The 26,245-nt window shown below is 40.0% G+C and overlaps 1 protein-coding gene across 13 annotated transcripts in view; it reads right to left on the bottom strand.

The window, feature by feature from the left end:
- Nucleotides 1-26,245, bottom strand: part of LOC106953822 (latrophilin-3-like) — a 258,933-nt gene that overhangs the window by 79,629 nt on the left and 153,059 nt on the right. For all 13 annotated transcript variants that reach the window (XM_015042862.1, XM_015042865.1, XM_015042866.1 and 10 more), the window contains 3 exons: nt 9,471-9,824; nt 6,179-6,282; nt 1,548-1,733 (listed from right to left, as the gene is read on the bottom strand). In XM_015042862.1, coding sequence (XP_014898348.1) covers nt 1,548-1,733; nt 6,179-6,282; nt 9,471-9,824 — 644 coding nt within the window. The remainder of the gene's footprint in view (nt 1-1,547; nt 1,734-6,178; nt 6,283-9,470; nt 9,825-26,245) is intronic.

Genomic DNA, 26,245 nt, shown 5'->3' with positions numbered 1-26,245 from the left:
CCACTCAATACGGCTGCTGCTTTTATCCTCTACTTTATAGGAGAAACGAAGACAAAAAAAAAAAAACAATCTCCAAACTGGCACCTCTACCTTAAATGTTTTATTTTATGGGAAACTTTTTTTTTTTTTTTTTGAAGTGGTGTTAAAAACTCCTCTTGATCCTCAACGTGAATTTGCTCGTCTTGCTTTACAGCCATCCCTCTCTATTGGAGAAAACTGGCACTAAAATCTCAATGGGGACATCTGTGTCTGTTGCAGCAAGGAAATAATTAAAAAAAAAATGCCCTGAAAATATAAAAAGAAACCTATGAGAGAGCAGGTGGTCTAGCAAATTACTGAATTACATTTTTACTGATGTTTACTGCTTATAACATGCTATTATTTACTCACTTTACTGGACTGCTGTGAGTTGGGGAATAAAATAATGAGCTTGCAGTCCAAAAAACATAAAACTGTTTACCTCTACCGTCTAGATCAAGCATAATAAATGTCTTGGCACCAAAGGGAGAAGTCAGTGGGCTAAGTCATTGTGCATTTTGACACATTAAATATGAGTAACGTCTTCTAAAATTTTACTTTTTTACTTTACTGAATACGACTAAAATACTAATGTAAGCTACTACCTTGCATTGTCACATAAACACACTTCCTTCTCATAAACCTTTTAGGAATTTGGATGAAACAAAGAGGAAGAAAACCTGCTTTTTCTGGGGAAATGGTTTCCCATCATGTAAGCCAAACGGAAGCATAACCCTAAAAGAAACTATTCGAGTGCACAAACTTTAGGTCAAATCTAAAAATAATAGAACCAGGAGAGCTGAAACTTAGCATGTACGCGCCTGAATGGTTTTATTTATTAGATATTAAAAATTCTAATTTTTTGAAAGTTAATATTGCGAACTGAGGGGATTTGAGGGTGCACACTGCTATTTGGGGGTGATTTGATAGATAAAGTGCAAGTTCTGTCCCAGTGTGAGGCTTATTAGGTTTAAACTGGGCTGGGTTTTCTCGCTATTAAATCCCGTTAATAGCGATGGGTGGCGCTTATTTGGTTGACGCTCCATCCGTTTTAGGGTTTCCTGTAGAAAACAGACAGATTTTTGTCTTTATAAGCACTTTTTTTTAAAAACACTATAACTTATTTTCGCTAGGCACTATTTCTGATCGAGGCGGAATAAGAAATTAACTTGAAATTATAACAGAGTTTAAGTAGAGAAAATAAACACGTCAAATAGCTGCTTTTGTACTTGCACCATAAATATAAACTAACAGCTAATTGTTATTCTTTGACTAAAGTCGTGGTAAGTAGGTCAAATTCCATGAAATTTACCTTCGAATACAAGTGGTGTAAACTCTCTGGAATTGTTTTATTTTTATTCTGACCCCTGAAATATGCTGATCTGAACAGTCGTGACAATAAGTGCAATAGGTCATTGTTTCCTGCGGGTTATGTTTATCCAGCCTGTTAGACTGTCAGGATATATTTAAAGGCAAAAGAAAAGTGAATTAAAGGGGAGCCAAACGGTAAAAAAGGTTCCTTTCAGTACCTTGTTGAGGCTCCGCGCTGCGCTGTCTTTCCCGCCTGGCGTGAGGTTCCGCAGCTGGACGTCGAGCAGATCCACAAGCTGAATCATGGCCCTCACCGTAAAGGTGATGTCGCCTGCCTGAAGGTTGCTCTTGGTCTGCTCTGCCAGCTCTCTAGCGATCACAGCTGCCGTCTCTCCGGCTCTTATCTGGGGAAAAAAAAGAAACGAAAAAAAAAAAAAAAAGTACTGCAAACGAAGACACTAACACGCATTATTCCTTAAAAAGAAATATGAGGCATCCTCTCTTAATGTGCATGACCTGCTCACTGGCTACAAGGGAATACATGATAAATTGGAATCTACAAGTATCTACCCCATAAAATAAATACAGTTTGACCTGCAATTTTTCCCCCAACTGCTGTAATATTGCAGACAATTAACGTGTGTACGCGGAGATGTGTGCTGTCTCACACAGCTGAGTGTACACCGGGGTAAAATATTAAATCTGCACGCAATTATGAAACTATTGAGGGAATTTCCCCAGACAGCATTATACTTTTATGAAACTAATGCAGAACATATAGCCTTTGGAGTGATATATATATATATATATGTATATATGTGTGTGTGTGTGTGTGTCTCACACCATATTATATATATTAAATTATTATATATGATATTAAAATTTAAATATTAGACACATATATGCATANAAATATATTATTTATATATTTCATTATTTATTTATTTCAAAATATGTTGTTGGTTTCCTAGAGATATTTGGAAAAAAAAAATCTATATATATTTCTCTAGCTTAAGAATCCCAACCCCACTAAGGAAGGAAGGAAGGAAGGAAGGGAGGGAGGGATGGATGGATAGCTTAAGAAATATTTAAATAATTTCCAGGATAACAAGATTATTCCAGTTGCATGGAGCATAGAGTAGCACAGTGATGCCTCTGGACAGGGGAATTTCAAGCAAGGAATTACGTAATTTGTAGTAAACAGAGAAGGAAAAAAAATCTCACCAATGTACATAAATTTTAACAGAAATCTACAATACACACTAAAAAAAACTGAAGTTTGTGAGGTGCAACAACATGTGATAAAGTGGAATATGTATAATCTGAAATGCATAAAATACATTCTGGGGTAGAGAATAATACAAAAACTCTGCATACTGCCTGGTTAATGTAAAAAAAAGTAAAAATGAAAATCTAAAAGGTAACGTTTATAGACAAAAAGACGACGCTTTTAGCTTTAGTTTTATGTTTCAGGCAGAGCCGCTTCAAAGTATAAATGCTTCCTTTATTAGACATGAGCCATTACTCTCTTATCAATTGTATTTGCTCTGTTTTGTTCCCAAGTTTTTAATCTGTTTAAAAACAAGCTCACTCTCTCTGGCGGTTCACTTTTATCCAATTATCCACAAGTTTTCTTCCAGCTCAAAAACACTGATAAGAACACCTCTGAACACCGAAGCTGAGGCTTTAGAGTGAGAGTTCACAAACCCTTTGATTTGTCTGCTTAGCAATACACAGGCTGTGCTCAAAGCACACATTTCACTCACTTCCATATCGGCCGCAGTACATCTTATTGGAAAAGGTAACTTCAGTTAGTGTTTATCTCTAGAGTATTAGCACAATAACTTGTGTGTGTGTTAAATCCGGGGTTAATTCAGAACATTGGCGATTTGTTGATTGGGTTCATTTTAAAGCTTGATCTGTTACAAGTGAATTGTTTCAGTACTCTTCATGTTTATTGGCACCTCAGCTAAAGATATGTCTGGGAATTTTATTTCCTTCTTTTTATTCACTGTTTATTCAGTCGGTTTGATGGTGGGAAACCTTTGGGTTGTCCTTCAGGTCCGCTTGTTTACAATTATTGACTGCAGACGTGGGCAAGTTTAGTTGAGCGGCTATTCTCTCAGACATTTTCCGATTTACAGATTTCATCACAAATCTGCCGCATTTGAACGCCATGCTCGCCTTTCCTTCTCATTCTAAAAAGCAGCTCAAAGAATCCACACTCCATGGAAACAGGAAGTGAGGAAATCCTAATTAAAAGTTCCTGGAGACTGATCAACTTAAACGAGCAGACTAATAAAAAATAATTTTAAGAGCATGCAGCTTTTCTACACATCCTTACCAGGAGGGAGCTCTGTGTTTTTTTTTGTTTTTTTTTTTTATTTCACGGTGTAATTCACGAAGAACGTACGACGACAAGAGATGCTGGAAGTTAAGACGTGAGTAAAAACTGGATCATGCTGGTATGTTTTTTATTTTTTTCGTAGCGTCACCTGCTATCTCTCCCTGTGAGTGTATTAGGGAAGTAATTAGGCTCCTTAAATTGGTCCTCACAGAGGTGTGTGTGTGTGCAGGCGAACACGTCTTTGGAAGATGTTTTCGTCCTCGGCTTCCCTGCGCTCATCTCCTAATGAGAAGAGCTGAGGATGCTGGGTAAATATCTCTGCTTCCTCTTTTGTGTCTCTTACTCTCCCCTCCCTTTCTGCTTGTCTGGTTGTCATTTCGTTTCCTTTTTACCCTCTACATCGTCCTTTCTCATTTCGTCTACCAAACCATCTGGTAATGAGCTGTGATACTCGCAGGACAATGGCTATGGATATAAAATAACGAAGTGGCAGATGGGCATTCGAAATCCCTGACGGGTTGATCTTCATTAGAGACTTTCTTCCTCCACCAAGACAGGCGTACCGCTCAACTGTCATATTCTTTGAATTATATTTAAAAAATTCATAGCTTTTTTTTAAATCCTAAAAATACATATATTACTTTCTCAACTTAACTTTGTTGTAGATTTGAACAACACCAAAGTCGTCTCACTACTTCTGTCGAGCAGGGCTAGAGAAGCAAACCGACTCTGCTGCGTCTGTTTACTTATGTTCCAGTTTCATCGCCGTCAACAAATGGAATGAATGCACCATGCACAAGCGCAGCCGATTATTTCTTCTGCCGCTAGTTTTCGCCACTATAGCCATTCTCCATTCATGTCAGCAGACTGCTGTTGGCTTAATGGGCTGAGTTCCTGCCATAGAGTAAAGCATAAGTGGTGTAACACGCATGCCTCGGGGTGCAGCACGTTTCAGGTGGAACGTTTTTTTACCGTTGCTTGCAATTCATAACCTGAAACGTGGATCCTCGCTTGCCGTCCCCTTCTCCATCTCTTCTTTTTGATTTGATTACCGATTGTATAGGAAGGTCGAAATGAGGCTTTGCATAATAGCCTGCAGAGCAGGAGATGCAAGTCATTTGCGCTCGAGCAATATGGCGAGCCAATAACCGCTGTATCATGTTGTAGAGGAGACGGCGGCATGGATAGGGCCTCACCCTATGCTGGTCTGTTGGATTGAGTTTCCCTCCAGTCTAAACATATGTGCATGCACACAGAGGTATCGGCTTTCTACGGAGTACACCGTCTGGCTAATCAATTACATTAATTGACCAATTATGAGCAGGCAAAGGACGAAAAGCAGAGTTGACTGAGTGCGACACAAATATCTGTACGGCGAGCCGCTGCAGCAGAACTGACAGGAGGGCGAAAGGACAGAGTCTTTCTTCACCTTTCTAAGGTTGGTAAACATTTCTGAATTATCCCGTCCAGACTCAAATTAACCACTACCGAAATGTCCAGGCTTTCCTGTTTTTCTGGCAATAACTAATTGAAGAGTTCAAGTTTTTTTTCCCCCCAACAATACAAGGTTTATTTTATTAAGCGATGTACCCCAATTATAATAAAAGAGGAATAAGCGGAACAGCAGTAGGCTTTGACCCAAACAAATGGTAAATCACATAAAAGTGGACTACGGCGCCGGACTTTGTTGTGGTTATTTGGGGGGGTTTAATAAATGTGAGCAGACAAATCATCTTCACTCACATGCACACTGTTCTTGTGCATCAATAATATCTCTGGGTGGTACACTTTGTCAAAAGCCACATAAAGTCTACCATCTTAAAACATTGCCAAAAATAAAGGGTAGATAAAACAAGACAGAAAAACTAGGTCACGCTTTTATTTCCAGTGAATTAGATTATTTTAATGGCGTCTTTACAGTTCTCAGTAAAATAATCAGGCAGCAGCAGCTCATTCAAAAAGGCTGTTGCCAAATTGATCCCAGAACACCAGTCCTGCATCGGTGCTCCAGCTCCTGGTGTGTGAAAGGACTGATTTTAAAATCTCTCACAAGGTTCTGAATAGTGTTGGGCCAATAAATGTTTGAAAAATATCGTTCGTCGGGACGAGCCAGACCCAACAGGGGTCACTCGGTATATCTAGGGTCACAACCCAACATGGGAAAACGGCATGCAGAGTTTTAAACCGACTCCCTTGAAGCAAGAGATGTGTGCACACTGTTCCTGGTGCCTTTAAATCAGGATTAAAAACAATAGATTTATAAAGTCTTCCTATTAAAGTCAAATGTTATTTTATGAGTTTATTGTTGTCATGTCCTTTATTTACTATAAAATCGAATCAATTCAAACTTTAAAACACTTTGTGTATACTTTGTGCTAAAATAATAACTTGCCTTGACTTGGGTTTTATAGCATTAACTTAAACTTAAATAGCATTGACCTAGTCCTATACATAAGAAAATGAAACACCAAAATGGTGCAAAGTGAAACTTGTAGTTTTTACCTTTTGATTGATGATGTTGACCCAAGGGGAGGTACAGTTGCTGAAGTCGGGCCCCTGGAGGTCCCAGTATCCTTCTGGGCCCAAGCACATGAATGAAGCCACGCCTTCAGACAGAAGAAAGTCACCAAGTTAAGTGGTTACAAAGACTCAGAGAAACATCTTTTGTTCTGTGTGTGTACTTTGTCCGTCATTCTAACCAATCTCGTCTGACGCAAGCCCGTCCGAATTTTCCAATTTTTCCTCGACCGTTTTCCCATTACAGTCTGACACGCCACACAATACCTTGCAGTTCCTCATCTATTGCCCGAGTCTTCTGCGTGTCAAGCCCTTTTTTCTTATTTGCAAAAGTTGTCCAAAGAAACAAAATTTCTAAGTGATCCAATTAATGGAATTTGCAGAACTGTAATTGGATGGTTTTATCGTAAACTGGCTTCGGCGGAGGCTGGCTGCCGGACTCGTCCAGACACACTCAGTATTTAATCATTAGAAGTCAGAAAGTGTCTGCTCCTGTGGATGCTTACGCCCTGCATAAGAAAGCAGATGCAACACAATAGGTGCCAATTAAGGCTGAAATCCCGAGGAAAGGTCAATTTAACAGGTTGGAGGAAACTCTCTGCTGATAGACGAGCACTACAAATGCACTTACCGATACTGAGTATTATTAATCTGCGTGGTTATATGCTAAGCCTCTCTAATCTTATTACACCTATTGACGTCTATAATATAAGATTTGTATTGGTTTAAATGTGAACCAAATATGTTATTACAGGCACAGGCTCAACAAATCAGATGAATCGAGATTGTTTTACAGTGAATTTAAACCTAATTTGCTTCTTCGCCTTAAAAATCTGCGTATGCACCTTCAACTGCTTACATCAGCGAAGCTGTGCGCCGGCATTAAATTACTCTTTCCTGTATACAGAGGGGACAGAGTGTTGTTGCAGGTCGACACAGCCTGCATTAACAGATATCAATTTTGATTGACATATAATTTCCCTCTCCGGTCCACCTCAGACAGCCTTGTGTTTGATGGGTTTATAAGATAAGTGGCTGTGCATCTCTCCCCCCTCCCCCGCCCCTGCCCCCTTACGCCGAGAGACAGAACGAAGGAGCATGAAAGAGAAAGGGGGGTGGCGGGTGGGGAGTCAGGGGAGGGTCAGAGGGGAGAGACGGGAGTGACAGGGAACGAAAAGACGTCGATGGAAGGGGAGCTCGGAAAACTTTCAAAGAGTGGCAGAGGAAGCTCACGCGGTCGTGTTCTGCTTGACAGTGTTGTCTGAAGCGCGACGGCTTTGAAGAGGGAGCGTCGAGAGGGGGAGGCGGGGCGGCGGTTCCTCTTATCTGCGCCATGTGTTGGCTGTTAGTGAGGTCTCGACGAGCGCCGACGCTGTCCCGTTAATGAAGAAGACATGTACATGTGCGTGACTCTGTCGGTGCGCTGATTGATGAACGGATTGGGCCCCGAGCTGAACTTGAGCATACCAGAGAAATACCGCTCTGTTTTCCATTGTGCAGGTGTAGTTAGACCTCACCTGAAGACTATACGCAAGCACTGCGATTTACTAATTGCCAGACGCAAAGCAAACGCTTTATTCGTCCCACTATCAGAGAAACAATCAAAACCCTTTTAAGAAAAAGTGCAGTGAAAATATTTTTTTCTCTGACTGTTAAGTTCAAATTACCAAAGGAGGTAACCAAATACTAAATAAGAACTAATTTCCGTTATGTAAAATAGAGAGAGCCGTTTCCTTAAGAAGCGTTCAAAAGACAGAAAACCACAAACTGTCCAAAACAAAACAAACAAACAAAAAACTTTTTGGTGCTTTTGCCCTGTGACTCTTTGGGTTGCCCAACTTTTTTTCTTGAATAAAACCATTGAAAGAGCTATTGCTGCATTAATTTGGTATGCTTTACATGCTTTCTTCATAGAAATACCTCTGACCCAGTGCTTGTGTGCTCACCTGTATCTCCACTCTGAAGGAAACTGCTGTCTGAGCTATTGCTGCAATTAATTCTGTGTACTTTTTTTTTTTTGGTTGACTAAGGATAGAAAGCACACCTAACCCAGTGCTTCTGTTCTTCGGACAAAAGCAATAATGACTGTCATCGTTTTGGTTTTTGGTTTTTATTTCGCCCTAAAAAAGTGCTTTATATTCAGTGTTTCTGTGGTTAGAGGTGTTTTTTTGTTGTTGTTTTTTTTATCCTGGATAATCGCTGATGGCACTACTGGTTTATTAATTTTGTACACTCTGAAATAACTCATTAAATAGGGATTCCATATTAATGTCTTTCAAGGACAGAGTAACTAAAAGAGTCATTGTGCCTATTCAGTTAGTGTTTTTATGTTTGTTATTTTTTTTTTGTCTAAACTGAACCATTAAAAAGAAAAAAAAAATGCTCTCAGGTTTTTAACCTTTTAGAGAGAATGTCTTTAAATGCGCAGCAGTCAACATTGATCTCATCTGAAACTACACTTGACTTTATTCCGTTAGTATCGATGCAAAGACGGGCAGAGAACATCCACAGACACAAAGGTCTAAGGCCTGATCAAGACTAATGAGCTACAATTATTCACATCTATGCTGCAGTGAAACACAGAGCACAACTACAGGCGTGTGATGCTTTAGTAACTAGTTTTCATACAAATTCAACATCATGCTATCTTTAGCGCCGCATCGTCGAGTCGGGAATAAAGAGTCAGTGGGGGGAGACGGGAAGGGAGCGCGTGTAGGCTGCGCAGGGAGTGTAAACATAAACAAAAACTCACACAAGCAACTCGCAGCAGACCGGTTCTTCTAAGGAGAATATTGACATCCTCTCTGAGAGAGGAAATAGAGAAACACTATTTTCTCTAGCTTTTCTGATTTCAAAAGAGATGCGTTTGAGTTTGTCTGGGATTAGTCAGAAATCTTGCAGCTCTGGGGTTTTGTGATCACTGCCCTCTCCACGCCACGATTCATTTTTAGGATTTTATCATAGAAAGTAGAACTTGCAAAGCTTGGGTAAATTCCAGTTTGTACATGGACTTAAAAAACAAGGCTCCTGCACTTTAGTTGCATCTTACTTGTCCAACAAAGAAAAAAATTAAAAATAAAAATCATGAAAGACATTGTTATAAAGCCTGCTTGGGTTTATAAAGACAAACACCGAACCTTCTTGGATGAGGCAAAAGGCTGCTGCACACTTCCTCAGTTTTTAACAAAAGCTAACAAGAGTTAATGAGACACAAACGAAACACAAACATCTACTTAGTAATCTTCAAAGATCTGGCATTAGAACAAACCAGCATTACCTATGGTTCCTGATGGACAGGGCATCTTGACGACAGTGCCCTGCCTGGTCTTCGGCCAGGCGACGTCCATCATCACCAAGGGACTGCAATATTCCACCCTGACGTTCGGAAGCTTGGAGGAAGGCAGAGCTCCGTCGTCATCTTCTGGCTCCAAGGCGTTCACCAGCGTCTGCGCGGACGATGGCGTTGTGGTTGTTGTGTGCGGCCACACAGCCACTGCAGTTATCGTGGCGGGCGTCCGGGTGGTGGTAGTCCTGGATGTTGTGGTCGTCACGGTGACGGTGCCGGGTCGAGTGGTGGTCCTCATTGTTGAAGTCATGGTGTCCATATAAACCATGACAGAGGAGGACGTTTCTGATACAGAAGAAAGGATGTAAGATTAGAAAAACAAAACAAACAAAAAAAAAAACACAGGAACAGTTTAAAATCATTTTATCAGTTGTACTTCGGCTGTGTTCGAGGGGAAATTTGTTCCTTTTACAGCTCAAATTTGGACGGTGTACACATGGGAACTCTATTCTTCCCCTTTTTCCATGTGTCAGTTTAAGAGAAGATAGTTCAAAGAGGATCGGTCGGAGCTTTCAGGGGTGACTAAAGTGGGCATGCATGGTGTCTTGTTTGGGACCCCTGCTGGCTAAGCTAACATACACACACACACACACATATACACACACACCAGAAAACTCACATTTCCAGCTGTGCATTCTAAATGCAGCTGCTGGTAGGGCCATATCTCTACAAGTCAATGGCAATTTTTTTTTTTTTTTTTTTTTAAGTATATGCTATTTGTGGGTCATAGAGGACAAAGTGGAACACCCATTTCCTGGATGTGGGTCTTCCCTGTGGTTACACTCCAGGAACTGTTTGCTAATGGCGTTGTTTACCTGAGCTCTAAGGAGAAAATGGCTATCATAATAACACCAACGCATGCGCACTAAGAAATGGGCCCAAACACTAGCCCAGCCATCTTCTCCTCCCTCTTTGATGCACTTGCAGTTCCTCAAGTCTTGGTCATCAGTCATGCCTTGTGCACCTTATTCATCTTCCACAATGTCTCTGATTGGAAATTAGAGGTCCCAAATTAATTTAGTTCCAAGTTTTATTTATGAATCTGTGAACTCAGTGAGCCCATAGAGTGTCTAAGGACACACGAGGGATAAAACTTCATAACATTTCCACAAAAAAAAGAAAAAAAGAATGCCCTAACTCCCCTTTTAATCCAACCATTGTATATTTGCATCACCATCTTTGCTTTGTTTTGCTTTGCCAATAGTTCTGTATGTCATGATCTAATTTCAGTCTGCGGTTTGGAAGAGGACAGCTCGCACTGGCCCCTCTAAATGGATGAAAGAGGCGTTTCTCACAGACACACACAATTTGGACCTTCACTAAAATGCAATTTGGGACGGCTGTCATTTCCTCCCAGTGCCGGGATACAATCAAAAAGACAGAAGTGACAAATGATCCTAATCTTTGTATGAAAGGAGAGCAAAACAAAATTTAATGAAGGTCAATTTTATGTTGGCAGGTTCAATGGACGCGGTGTACCTCAGTGAGCTCAGATAACGGGGGAGGGGGCGGGTAAAAAAAAACAAACAAAAAAACTGTTCTGAGATTCAATTTGCAATGGGACAATATCTCGGTACGGCAAATTTGCAAAGGGTAAAATGAGACGGCATAAATTAGCGGAGCAGTGTGGGACGCGGAGGCTGCCGCAGGCTGTAATGACACCCCGACAACCATCAGAAGTCGATGCGTTCCACACTTAACAGCATTCAGCGACAGCCAAGGTTGATTAAATGATGTGCCACCTCAGCAAGAGTGCTGCTTGATTGAGTATTTGTTTTCCTTCCGCCAACAAAAAGAGACGGTTGTGTTTTAAATGTCTGCAGGTATCCCAGGAACTCCTGTAGAGCCACACACCACATTTCATCTCGCTGAACAGTGATGCGAACTGAAGACTCGCGAAGCCAATTTATTTCAATAAAGAATAGAAAGTTGACAAGAGCCACTAGACAAAGAAAACTTTAACTGCTTAAGCTTCCCTGAAAAAATAACGCGCAGACTGTTTTATATGTTGGTTATGGTCGTGAAAATGTAGGACCCGGCTTTAGTTGCTATTGTTGCCAGGTGGAAACCGCTGAGACTACGCTTACACCACACCACGAGGGGTCGAGATTAGGTAGTTGCAAACTTTGCAATCACTTGGTGCTTACAAGCACGAGGACCCCAAGAAAGGTTTTCCAAAATATATGCAGAAGTATCTTGGAAAGTGTAAATATCATGGACAAATTACCATATTTCAAAAAACTACTTACATTCACGCAGATTCATTAAAGTGTTCATTTTTCTTGCTTACAATAGTTTTATAAACTGAAGAGCGTGTATGTGGTTTGTTTACATGTTTACAAATTTCACACATTGAAAGTCAGTTGGTGCGAAAAGGAAATGCAACGGTACAAAATAAGTGTATGGTTACAATTTTTTTTTTTTTTTTTTTTTTTTTACAGATGCACATCTCGGTAAGATAAAAAAAAAAAAGAAGAAAACACAATTTACATTCTCCACATGGTGACAAACATCACCATTAATTTTAATTTCATCACCAACTACCATGAAGTAGGAAATATCCTTAAGTGAAATGTGCTCAAGGACACCAGCCTAATTTGATTGTTTATTAAATTTTTTATGTGTGGTCAAAAGGAAATAAAATCCCAAAATGAAACCCTGCTTGGCTTGTTTTTTTTGTTTTGTTTTTTAATATGATTGATGTCAGTGGATGTTAAATCTGAATATGATGGAAAGGCCACCATGAGGATGACTGATTAAAAAAATCTGATCTGCTTATATCAAGGTCAGTACTGGCCTCACTGTGGCAATCCTCATACAACCGAGTGACTAAACAGGCAAGCAGAGGGGCCAATTAGGAGAATCAAACCTCTGCACAGGTGACGACCACTAATTTAGAAGTGGTGTTGTTGAGCCGCCTCCAGCTTATGTTAATGAAGGTAAAACTTGAAACACATGAGGGACTATTAAAATGGAGAAGACTGCAGTTAGACAGATCATGAACACATTTTATTTGGTCCTCTGTCATATGGATACTTGCTTGGATTAAAGAGCATTTCTGTATCATTAACGAAAGCTAAAGTTAATGCTAAAATTATAGGATGACATTTCGTGTTGTTAGAGAAAGCTTAAAATTTCCAAATCTTAAAGTATAGTGACTTCAAATGCTGCATTTAAAAAGAGTCAGTGTAAAAAAGAAAAAAAAAATGTATGTACAATATCTTGTTCGTTGAAGGTTTATCACAACTAATTGAACACATTGGAAGCACTACTCTTGGGTACTACGTTTAAGATGCTCAAATCTTACATTTATAGGAAAATGTATCAAGTGTAGGTTTAATTTTAGTTCATCTCTTATCAGATTGGTATGGTAAATGGCTGTACCCTTTAAATTCTGGCAAAGTAGCCATTAACGCCTGGTAAATGCCAGGAAAGTAACCAGTATGTCCCATCAGCTCTAGCAAAGAACCTGATAAGCTCACAAAAGTACCTCATAAGATCTCTAAAAGTGCCTGGCTGGATTGGTGAAAGTAACAAGGACGCTTCATGAGACTGCCAGGTAAGTACTTTGTAGGTTTTGAAAAGTACAAAAATGGAGAAACTTGCTGGTAAGCTCTAGAAGGTACAATGTAATATTTTGACATTTACCTCTTTAGTACAGAGAAAGTAATTACTAAGTCCCATTAAAGGTACAGATCATCAAATCCAGTTCAGTCCCGGAAAGTACCTGGCAAGAGCTGGAAAGTAATGTCAGTTTCAGGAAAGCATACAGTGCAGTGCTACCCAGGTTTTTTTCCCCCCCTCTTTATTTATTTGTCCTTTCAGAATCTTAATAAATACCTTAGGGTCTGGTCAACCGTTTCATCTGGTCATTTCTCATCCCAGGCTAAAAGACAGTGAGATCATTTTGTTTTACCTCTTCTTCTAAAGTAATAAAGATGAAAAAAAAAATGTTGAATGCTTAAGGCAGTATGACAGTACGGAAGAAATATGACTTAGGGAAATGTCTGTCACAGCAGGAGGTTAATTCAAAGTCACCAGGAATCATGTTTAGAATGTAATTCTATTCTTCTGGATGATCCCACTGAGTCCATGGCTAAATTATTTTTTCCGAAGGTTCAGTCTACATACGGCATGTTAAATACACCTGCAGACACACACGGACGCAAAAGAGATAGAGACTGGGGACAGAAAAGAGGAGTGTGCCCTTGAACAGAATTAAATGTCTTTTCCATGAAATGAGCACATGCAGAGCAAAAAAAAAAAAAAAAAAGGAAAAGCCAGCAGTGGACAGCAGCTACAGTCCGTAGGCACTATCGCCTTGGAGACAACACAAGGTCATTTTGTTTCAATTTGCTAACTTTGCCAATCTAGACAAGGGGATACAAATAGGCTTGGGAGAACATACAATGTAAAAGTGGTCTCTTCAGAGCCCAGAGCTATAGATTAGTGAACTTAAGAGCGCATTTGAATTAATCAAACAATCATTTTAGCTGTATGCTTTAGAAAATTTCAAAAAGTATTACAGGGCAACTCTTCTGTGTCCTGTGACAGGAGCTATTGCTGTGCAAAAACCTTTAATTAACCTGCTATGTGTCCTGAGTGAGGAAAGTCATTAAAGTTGCAAAAACAGAAGTATGTGACAGTAGATTAACATATTAACCCTTTCATGCATAGTGCTCACTACAGTGGACAGCTGTCTAAAAGCCATTTTCTTGTGCTTCTTGTGGATTTTTATGTTATAAATGCACACAGACCACTAAAGTGGACACTAATGCATCATGAAATACACTATCAACTACTGTCCATCAGCTGCAAGCTGCAAGAAATTATTTTTGTTAAATCCAACATGGCCGACAGACAAAAAAAGCATGCCGACCGACCCGGTCTGTCGGGTGACATCAGATAAGCCCTAAAGAACATTACTACTGATGTATTTTTTTCAAATAACAACTTTGTCTTTGGAGAAAACTACAATTGATCACCGAAAAAATAAATAAATAAATAAATAAATCATATATATATATATATATATATATATATATATATATATATATATATATATATATATATATATATATAACAAAATTTTATTTCCTACATTTTTTATGCCTTAAGATAAAAATAAAAATAAAAATAAAAAAAGGGAAAAAAAAATCCTGACACAAAAGATCATAATTCATGCACGAAAGGGTTAACAGACCACTTCTTACATTATCCAGTTAAGTCCTGAAGGCTTAAGAACATTCAGGCGCAAACGTATCAACCTGTTCATTCATAAAAGTCAGCAGTGAACCACCGCACGCTCTCCAGCTTCCCGTCTCATTCGAGCACCAGAGCCCTCTCATCATCATCGATGCTCTGCTTCAGCCCCTCCCCGATCTCACAGAAAGCATGAAGTCTGTTTCTACCACACACAGAGCTTTGTGCTTCATTTCAAAGCATTCATTTCTAACTAATTAGCCTCTCTCTCTGTATCCCAGGGCTCGTGGCTTCCACAATTAGATAAGCCTGCTCGACTCCGCTCCAGGAGAGAAAATTGCAACGCTATTATGAAATGGATCCGGTTTATGTGACTTGCCACTTCCACACGGCGAGCGAGACTCTCGTCTGGCTCTGGGAACCTTCGGCTGAGTCGAGATCAAAAGAGGGGTGTGGAAGGTGGCTTTTGGGGTGAAATGGAACAAGCGTTAGACAGTGAAGTGAGCCTTCCGTCCTGGTGCTGAACCCAATTACCTTCGAATTTTAGGTTTTGAACCTTTATGCATGGCTACGTCTTCAGCAGATATTTTCCACAGACGGGGAATAAAAGATTTAGATTGTGCATGTGTTCTGTCACCTATTTACTTACTATTCACGCAACAAAAGCTAATATTAAACTAAAAAAAAAAAAAAGACCTGTCTGGATGCCAGGTCAGATTTTTAAACTCATGGTCAGAATTAGACCGATACATGGTTGTGGTCAGAAGAAGCTACACATCCCCACAGTTTAACAAACTCTTACTAGCTGCCAAGTACATGCTGGTTACTGATTGACTGGCTCTAACTAGCAGTTTCTCACTATCCTTTTGGATTCCTTAAAAAAAAAAAATTGATTAAGACATGGCAAATGTCAAGCTGGGTTGGGCTGTGCGGCTTGCTGCTGTACCTTTCTTGGATACAACATAGGTGAGATTTGAGAAATGCATTTAAATCAGTTTCCTTTACGCGATCATATACGCTGTCTGTCAGGCCAAAGCAGATAGTTTGACAAATTCGTGAAGAGTCAGCATTTTAAGTTACTGTAGCTTTAGCTGCACCTTTTTTGTTTTGCCGCTTCCTAGTTTGATTTTCCACTACTGACACAAATGAGATTTGCAATGTTATTAGGAAGCTTTAAAACATGCTAATGCAATCTCATGAGTTTAAAAGGAACTAGACTCGTTTTGTCACCAAATTTGTGTTTTTTTTCTTTTCTTTTCTTTTTTTTTTTTTACTAAGCTAAAGTTGCTTTCAACACATCAGCATCTATGACTTCGGAGCAAAGATTTGCATGAAATTATGTTTCCAACAGTGGTCTCATCCACCCAGTAAAGGAGACGTTGAGGAAAGTGAACTGTGAATTTGCTTGCTTCATAATCAACAATCATTTCAGCGTTTAGTACATGTTGAGGTATTATTTTCTATTTTGTCTCCGACATGCAATTTCCGTAATTTACGTCACCACAAATCTTGGGCTGATTCAGTATTTTTCCTGTCAGTTTGTTTCCAAACAGATCTTTTCTTATAACATTTTAAAATCATTTTTCTTCAATAGCTTTTACACTTTTAACCTGCATCTTTTTCAGGTTTTTTTTTTTTTTTTACTTATTTTCCTAACCAGGTCTTAAACCCAAGGCAGAAAAAGCATGCTGAAATTCAGATAATGAAAGACTGCTGCAAGGTCAACAATTTAATGCTATTTGAGCTTTTTGGAGCAGGTGAGCAGCATCTGAAAGTCACATATTTCAGAAATGGCAAAAAAAAAAAAAAAGGGAAAGGTCCTGCAAAGATCTGACCTAAAACTCGAGAGATGCATCATTATTCAGTTGATCACCTACTGCGTGCCACGGTTTCAGCTAATAGTTAGAATTTTTCTGTGTCAAACCATCAGGGCCTTCAGGGAGTTCAGACAGGATCCAAGTTATCCCAGAAAACAAAAACTAAAAAAATAATAAAAATAAAAAAAGAAATACATTTTTGAAAACAGCATTATACATGTGTCACTAATTATTTAAGATAAATCAAAGTAGCAAAGTTGAAATTCTTCATGCAATAGAAGCATCTAAAGCTAATGATCACAATCAAACTTTGTAAACCATATACATGAAGTATTGCCTGACAAATCAACTTGAACAACGCAGATTGTGTTTCGCCTGTACCGAGTAAAACTGTCGTTTTTCTTCTATGGAGGTATAGGCTGTCTCATTGAACTGGGTTAGTTCCTACTTGTTCCCATTCCCAAGGCTTCTCCACTGGTTTCTAAGCTGATCCTACAACTCAAGACTTGTTACTTGGTCTGACATGCAGTGAAAACAGAATATTCTTGTGTGACGTTTAATCTAAACAATTTGCAGGTCTGTTTGGGGATTACTGTTAGGCTTGCTGTGTGGTCGATGGTTCTGCTGCAAGCTAAGTAAGCGAAGACTGCATCTTTATTTACAGCGTAAAAAGTGTGCTGTTACAACCGAGACCTGTTTTGAATGGGTGCCTGTATCAGTGGCAGTGTTTTAGTGGTGGTGATTGGTATTGGGTTTCACATAGAGGAGGCTTCAGTGTTAGACGCATGGCTTGGCACTGCCATTTTTTATAGATTTTAACTAAAGAAATAAGAGTAAAATGTGCCTTTGCGACAGGTTACTGTTAAAGTGCCGAAAAGGTTCTTAACTAACTGTTTTATTATCTGTAGACGCAACACGGATTCACCCCTTGAGTTTGGGGAACATTTTATGTCAATCATTCATAAGTCACAGTAAAGCTGCTTAATAAACATACAAACAAACAAAAAAAAAACAACAAAAAAAAAACATTCATCTGTAAAGTCAAAAGAGCAGCTTTAATTCAGGGAGAACTGTCGTCACCTTCATCAGCAAAAACAGTCCGAGTTGCAAACTATTTCAAATGAATTATATAAATAGATAACATGCCGAGTGACAAGGATGGATAATAAATGATAAAAGTCCCGTCATTTAATGGTATCTTATAGTGTCGAGCCCACAAATCCATCACCGTGTGCAACTGGGAAGTGGAGAGGTTGAAGAGGTGCCGGCGGTGGCGGGGAGGAGGAGCAATAAATTATGCTGCGAGGCATCCGGTAAGCTTCAATATCATCTGACATGATGAGAGCCATAATGGATGGGAGCTATGCATTGTTTGGCAATTAATTTCTTATTCCCGAGCTCCCTTCGCGGGATTTGAGAGGGCATCAGTGGAGGTCACACAGAGAGGCGTGTGCACCGGACTGATATGTATGCACACATGGACGCGGGCCTGGAGAGACCCTCGCTGTGTTTGCTTTAACTGACAAAAGAGACAGGAGCTGCCACAGGCACTGCACTGAAGAACTCTGGGGTCATTTTGCTGCACAGATTTGCAAAGACACACAAATAGGAAAGGTTTTTTTTTTTTTTTTTTTGGTCTAATGTACACACACATACTGGGTAATCTACATTTCCCGGAGAGGAAGCGTCTGATTTCTATTTAATTAATTACATTTGACACGGTCAAAACTCTCAAACCTCTTCAAAGTAAATGAAAGTCTTCAAATTAGTTAGAAATCTTCACATTACCTTAAATGTTGCACATACTGCACGATAATCACACGGTCCAAAAGAACAACAACAAAAAAAATCCTTATTTACCAGCATCCAATGTTTCTCTTTTGATCTTAGGAGAGAGTCTTACAAGGAAAGCGAAATATTGGATTTGGCTTTTACTCTTTGGAGCAAAATATAGAGTCTCTCGGGCAAGTGACAAGGCCAAGCATAGTTGAGCCTGCCCGGGAAAGTGGAGGGTGGAGGAAAAACATGGACAAAGGCACATGGGTAAAAAGTGGAACATGAGGAAGGAATCACCATGAGGAAAAGCTCGTTTTTCCAAGGTCTCGCCACTTGCCAAGAAAACAGAGTGTGGGGCTTTTCAAAAGACTATCAGACAGGAGTGGAATAGGCCAAATCGAGAGAAACTCCGACTCTGATGATATAGAGAGTTAAAGACGCTTTGGAGGCCTCCGCTCAGATTCACTCGGCTGATTGGTCAAAATAAATCACTTTGAGCTTCTGGGCCGCGGAGCCTGTTAAAGTTAATGTGGCAGTTTTTTGGGGCCTCTGGAGGAATCGGTTGCCAAACGCTCACACCGACACACAAAGAAATACATCACAGGAGGAAAAAGACGGAGGGAAAAAGCTGAGAAAAATCCCACCTGCTATATCAAACCATTTCACAGGTTTAGTCAAACAGATCTCGGGTTGATTGGCTGAGGCAACAAACTAAACCAGACAAAGTAAACATCATTTCATACATAAGCTTTTCAATAATGTTCTTTTTTTTAATGTTTTCTTCCTCCAATTGTCTTTACAAGCCAGGAGTGATAGATGGAGGGGCTGGTTTAATTGAGGTAATGCTTGCCGCCCCCCTCACCATACATGTGACCTGTACATGATTAGGTAAGAGCAGAGCTAGTACAGCCAATGATGGATAGCCCATCAAGAGGAGACACCCTAGACAAGGATCATATAATGCATAATGGGATCCGGGTCCTTGCAGAGCGGCAACACAACATTGGATGCTTCGGAGGCCGAAAACCACAGCGTACAAGACTATGGCGCACCTGACACACTGATGGTGTGAATCAGTCTTTCATATCAGTGGTGTTGGAAGACATTATGACATAAGAATATGTGTTTACCAGTAGCAAGCATGCACAATTTGTCTCCCATAAGCTCTTTGGATGTGGCGAAATATTCACCCAGTCCCAGAGTCCTCAGAGGTCAGGATGACGTCAAAACGATGACGAGTCTATTAATGACAAAGTAAAACAAAAAGGTGGCTGAACAAAAGACACTTGCCCCAACATTTCTGAGGATATGCAACTTCATGGCAAAATGTAGCTGCTCAATGTCAGAAGAGTCAAACGTGTAGACATCGTGTCCAGCTGGTCACAGACCTTGACAGCGTCACAGCAGAAGTCCACGCAAAAATGATGGAGCTGACAAAAGACAGATGAAACTGAAAAGCTCATAATCCACGAAAGATGAACCGGATGGGAAAAATGTTACGGCGGACCTGTCCAGCACGATAAAGTGAAGTGACAATCTGAAAGTGACTGAAATCTGCAAACAGTGTTTGAGAGGGAGCCAAGAGTAGCCAAACATTGCTGGGAATTGCAGCAGCTGTTTGGTCTTTGTAAGCAAGCCAAAGGAAAATGATCCTGCCGGAAATTAAACTCCAGCAACCAGTTTGGTCAAACCTCGGAGGTGACGAATCTTTCATTAAGGTGAAAGCGCTTTGGATTCTTGCAACATTTTAGCCAAAAATATAACAGTCGTCATCCAGTTACTTCATTTGAGAATCAAGACATTGGCTGGTTAATATTCGTCATTGAGAAGGATGGGGGTGAGAGAAGTTAGAATTAAGCAAAATGTGAAAGGTCTTCCTTGAAAGGTGAATCTTTCTTGGATTCCAGTGTATTCCCTGCAAGAAACGGATTCCTCACAACGAGAAAATAGACCCAAACGAGAACCGTTTAATCAAATCTGCCCAGCTTTAGGAGGATAATATCATTTATCACTTGGTTTACATTGCGATCAGATGTAATTTTTGTTCACAGCTACAATATTTGAACATATTCTGCAGAGTCTAGAGCAGGGGTGCCCAAGTCCAGTCCTCGAGAGCCACCATCCTGCAAATTTCAGATGCATCCCTGCTTCAACACACCTGAATCAAATGAATGGCTCGTTATCAGGCCTCTGTAGAGCTGATCCCGGTCTGTTGGAGTAAGGATACTTCTAAAACTTGCAGGATGGTAGCTCTCGAGGACTGGACTTGGGGACCCCTGGTCTAGAGTATAAAGTGCAGGACCGGTGTGCTTCTGGATATTTCTGATTTGTGTTAATACTTTAGCCGCTTTTCTCTAAAGTAGATCTAAGCAAGCCTACTTTTTCTGTGTTAAATAAGAGAAGTAGATGTTTGCAGTTCAGGTGGACTATAACATATTTATGTAAAACACTCGGATGTACAAAGGTTTCTTGCAAGTTTCTTTGTAAAATAAAAAAAAAGGATCCGAGATCCACAACATTTATTTACAAGTGGGGTCAAAACAATTATTAATGACTGTACCACAGTTCATTCTTAAAGGAGCTAATAGGGTTTAAAGAGTCGATTCCCAACAAAGAGTTGTGTGTTTCGCATTGGGGGAAAAAAAAAAAAGCCTACAGATACATTACCAACAGAGGACCATTGTGTTGCATCATTAAAGCTTTTCTCGTAGAAGCATTTGCGCATGTGTTTCTGTACGAGGCCATGCTGAAGTCTCTGTGTGATCCATGAATCATTCGCAACCATAATCCTAAACCTTGCACTTTCCCTCAGAGAAAATTGCCCTCTCCAAGAGGTGCAGCAGGCATGTGATAAGCATGCGTAGCCTGAAAATAAGCATTTAGCCTACATTCCTAAGCCTCGACATCAAAAAGGTTTTCAGACAGAATGCAACGGCCACTTTTTTTTTTGTCGGCCACTAATACTTCGGTCTGAATTACATGGCACCATATTCCTCGAGGCCCCATAAACACGACAAACCCACGGCAACTGCAGGGCGGCATTTGAACGCACGTGATAGCGCCGAACCGAAAGCAACGGCAGCTAATGGAAAAAACGTGCCCCCGTGTGCATCTACAAAGCCGAAAAGGGGCGACAGTTTGTGGCTTTCAGAGCACGCTGAGTCATATTCAGGTTTTCTGCAGCGATTCTGCCAATGGGCATTTACTGCTCAGACGCTCTTAATCAATTTAGCATGTGTCAGGCTCCTTCCAAGCCGAGCCAGGACGGGCCAGAGCATCCAAAACATTGGCTGTTTTCGGCATGAAGGTCGGCGAGCCAGCTATGGCGGCTCCCTCCAGGCCAGTGAGTGCTGGCAGCGTGCCCTGAACAGATGGCAACACGTGGCAAAATTACAACACTGCCAGACAATGAATGTATCCGTGATACTAATTGTGCCCCGATCCATGCACCAGTCATGAGTCAATGAAAAGATTATTCTAGCACAGACACGAGGAACGCCTACAAGGGTGCCTCGGAGACAGGTTACTCCGAAATAGCCTTTCCCAGACAAGGACAACACCAACAGACATTTAATAATCTCAAACTCTAATTCTAGTAAATAATCATAATAAGGTTTGGGGAAAATAAGGGTGAATTAAACTGACATTTTCGCATATTGGTTGACAGATAAAGAGCAGGGGGGGACTGTTTCTATTCTCATCTTACAAAACAATATCAGTGCTTCAGACAGCAACAAAAGGCGACAGACACCGAGGAAGATCATCTCATGTGGCTGCTGTTGTCTTTAACAATGCACCCCGTGCTCACTCTGACAAGCAACATGTAGGTTATTCAAACAAATCTAAGCCTCAGTCAAAATAATCTAACCAAAGCGAAGGATAAAAAAAAAAAAAAAAAAAAAAAAAAGTAGTTCAAATGTTTTTTTTTCCCCATCAGCAAAGTAATTCTCTACAATTCATACTGGCCTCAAGGAGAATTACAATCAGACCATTTCAAAGACCATCAAAGAAAAGAACATCGCAGTGCAGAACGGAAAAAAAATAAATAAAAAAATTAAAAAATATATATATATATATATGATTGTTATAAAATTATTTAAACTTATCAAATTTTAAGTCTTCTAACACATGGGTATTGTATGTGATCTCAACCGTTCTTTCGTAGCTCAGACTGGATGTTCAGAACATGAACGTTCACCTCAGAAGAAAATCAACACCTGCTGTGGTGGCGCAGGGGTTAAGGCACAACCCACATATGGAGGCCTTAGTCCTTGACGTGGCCGTCACAGGTTCGATTCCCAGCTTGGTGACCTTTGGCGTATGTTTTCCCCCATTCTGTCATTACCCACTTTCCCGTCACTTTACTATCAAATAAAGGCCACTATAAAAAAAAGCAACTCCACAGAATGATCCTGGTTAGTTTCAGTAATGTTCTGTTTCAATCTCATCTGACCAAATTACCTCCTTCTACGTCTTGGACATATGTGGTGCACATATGACTGTAGCTCACTGAATATTAACCCCTGCCTATAATAGCTTATAAAATATCTATTTACTCCCAACGGTAGTATTTCTTACAAAATTTAAGTGAAAATTGAGAATTAATGCTACACATTTCTACCATAAAGCACTTAAGCTTACACACAATTTCACATGATCAGTGCTGTGTAACGTTGCAAACTTTGGTTATGAACATGATCTACATTATGAACAATTTTAGAAGTTGCCAAAATGACAAGAAAAATCTAGTTGTTGTTTTTTTTCCCCCCTTCTTTTCAGCAGAGGCCACGACGAGTGCCCCATCACTTCCACCACTCGAAGCTTCAACACCAATTCCAAGCGGCTCTCAAACCTGCAGTCCAGAGAGGTCTGACGCTCTGAAACAATCGAAGCGCGGCTCTTCACGGAGGACATGGCTGAGGTGAGTCACATGGACACGGAAGAGGTGAGAATTAATTGAAAAAAAGGTGAACATTGCATGGAGAATGAGGTCGGGGACAGGTGAGAAACAATGAGTTTCATCTGTTGTAATAGAACAAGCCTGCCCCAAAAGGCAATAAGTGTGAAACATTTGCAGATGTTTTCAAATGGACATTCATTTTAGTTGTTTTCTTTTTTTTTTTTTAAATCATTTCGAATGTTGATTTTTTTTTTTCCTGTTTTTTCAGGAAAAAATTTTCACCAACACTTGATGGAATTAATGTAATGCTTTTCTTTTTTCATGAAATCATAATTGGGGTACTGCATTTATATTTACTCAGTTTAATTCAAAAACAACTTCACACTACTACACTGTCTTAAATAGTGGCTGATTTTGTTATTTTACAGTGCATTTTTTTTGTTTGTTTGCTCGTTTTTTGTTATGTCCACATTCTATGTTTTGGTCATTGCAAATGTCATCGCAAAGCCTGATCCAAAAGCCTGAGCAATGCGCTGCGCTGCGCCTCTTGTTGTGGAGCACCGGCCTCAGCTGTGGGTCTGGCCTCGTCTCTGCTGCTCTGCCGATCATCCACCGTGCTCCACTGATGTCGCAGGTCAGCCATGTGTTCACGCCACGCGGAGCGCGAGAGGAAATGAGCTAGTGTTAGCCCGATCAGAGAACAACACCTTCCTGTGAGTGTTAACAGGCGCTGTGATCGTGACACCGCATCAAATTTCACAAGCCCGTGCTGGCAGCAAAAAGGACGACGCTACATTAACTTCAGACTCTCTGGACCGTTGGCTCTTTCCGGGCCGGAATCTGGGCTCGCTGAATGAACGTGACACGGCCAAACGATCACACAAGTGGTTTCCTTAAACTCCTCTTGAACAGCGGCATCAGAAATTTGAGACCCGCGTTGTCCGATTTCCATGCATCGTCAGCGCGGCAGCAAACAAACATTATGACAAAGCTGCAAGATACAGACTAATTTGTGAGCAGCGAAGTGGTTCAACTGATGCTGCTTCAAACAATTTAGCTGTAATTGTGCTGCCATTTCAAAATTAGGCAACTAAGGAGATAAGTGAGATGATAATGTCCACAGTTAACAACACTAAGTGTACTTGGAATACGTCTGAAAGTGGCTCAAACTGGAGGGTTTGTCATATCAGAGTCCAATCAATCACTCTTCTCATTCCTGGCTAATCTGTTTATCTGACATTTATAGTTGTTTTCCGACTCCATCCATCTACTTAATGTAGCATTTTACTATCTATATTCATGCAGCTGGCTATTTAGAGGGGAGCCTATTCAGCGACAGCAGCGAAGCCGTTTCCAGCAGAATGTTTGTGTGTCCATATAAAATGTCTATCGCTGCTAAAAGGTGACGAGTGATTCAAACTGGGAAGAAGCGCATGCTATTTCGCTCTCTTTAACCACAACATATTACAATACAGGAGTTGTATATCTTCAAAACCTAAACACTGTGGACTGGTACTGAATGAATGAATATATTATAGGGTATGTTAAAACGGGACTGTGTATAAGGAAAAAAAAAAAAAAAAAAACTTCCCAAAAAAAAAAATTGAGGAAAAAGTTGAAGTCAGCTGAGGGAAATAAATTCACCTGCCAGCTCGCAGGTATAAAAACGCACCAGAGAAGAAAAACAGGAGTAGGGATTTCACAGTCAAATAACTTGTGACATTTTTGACTAGAGCTGTTGATGAGATAGCACAAAGAATTACCTTGGTGTGTCAAAACAGTTTCGTTTTCTTTCCTGTTGTAAGCCTCCCAACATGCTCCGGTTTATAAAAAGAACAACAGAGTGTTGAAATTGGACTTCTCAAGAAAGTTTTACAAATGTTGCTGTGAGAACATTGTGCAAATTTGAGTTTTTTTTTGTTTTTTTTTTCACCTTAACGCCCGGACAGTGTTATTAGAAGAGCTGTGAGTATGGGCTTGTATAAGATCACAAAGATTTATTAAACCTGGGTGAAAATGTCAACTTCTTTACACTGGGAACAGCAACTGAAATCAACATCCTGTATTATCAGCTGAAGTAGAAAGACTAAACAGGATTTTTCAAAACAGATATCGCAATTCCACATTGAAGACATTTAAATACGTTAAATTCATCGTTTATATTACCATTTGGCAAAAGGGAAGCGAGAAAAGCCTTTTAAGCAATCTCTTCTTTACATTAAACACAGCAAAGGCCTGGAGCAACAGCTGAAAATTCAACGCCATAAAACAATTTAGACAAAAAAACAAAAACAAAAGAAAACTAAAGGACCACTGCGAGAAAAGTCATTCTTCTCTTTTATGAGCCCAACTTGGCTGAGCAGGCAACCCACTAGAATGCATTAAACAGGATTTTACCTGAGTGCTTATTGAGGGTCTAAATCAGGAAGAGGTCATCCCCAGGAGACATTAGTCAAAAGTAACTGTAGTTCTGCTTATGCTTTCTCATCATTATCCATTAGATATTGGGGGAAAAGAAAACAGCCGTCACAGGAGTAAATTAATACAAAAGCATTTCGGCAGCCTCCTGAACCCAGTCATGGCTGTTAAAAAAAAAAAAAAAAACTTTTAAAACAATTCAAAACATTCCATGAATAAATGTGTTCAAGAATGGTGCCGACTTTAATGAAAACTTTGAAATGATACTGGCTTTGCATGACGAGCTCAGCTCTCACAAACATCTTCTAACGGTGCTTTACTAGGGGATGAACATGAGACCGACACATTTTCAAGGGCAAACTTACAATATCTAATGCAGAAAAGCGAATTTGCCCTTAAGGCAAACTTGATGGCTGCTCTGTATGATGGGGGTTTTTTTTTTTTTCTGCATGCAGGAAACAGAGATGTGGCCCAGCTTAAGTTTTACCAACCTTATGTGATACTGATAATGAAGCACAGAAGTTGTCTTCAATTTACATGATTAAGTCATTTGCATGATTAAAGATTTTGTGAGCTAATGCCAGGTATATATA

Source organism: Poecilia latipinna, unplaced genomic scaffold (genome assembly GCF_001443285.1).
Source record: "Poecilia latipinna isolate Pla-1442-1.1 unplaced genomic scaffold, P_latipinna-1.0 Scaffold605, whole genome shotgun sequence".
In the NCBI taxonomy this organism is placed as follows: Eukaryota; Metazoa; Chordata; class Actinopteri; order Cyprinodontiformes; family Poeciliidae; genus Poecilia; species Poecilia latipinna.
The sequence above is the reverse complement of the archived record's forward strand: the minus strand, read 5'-3'. Positions and strand labels throughout refer to the sequence as shown.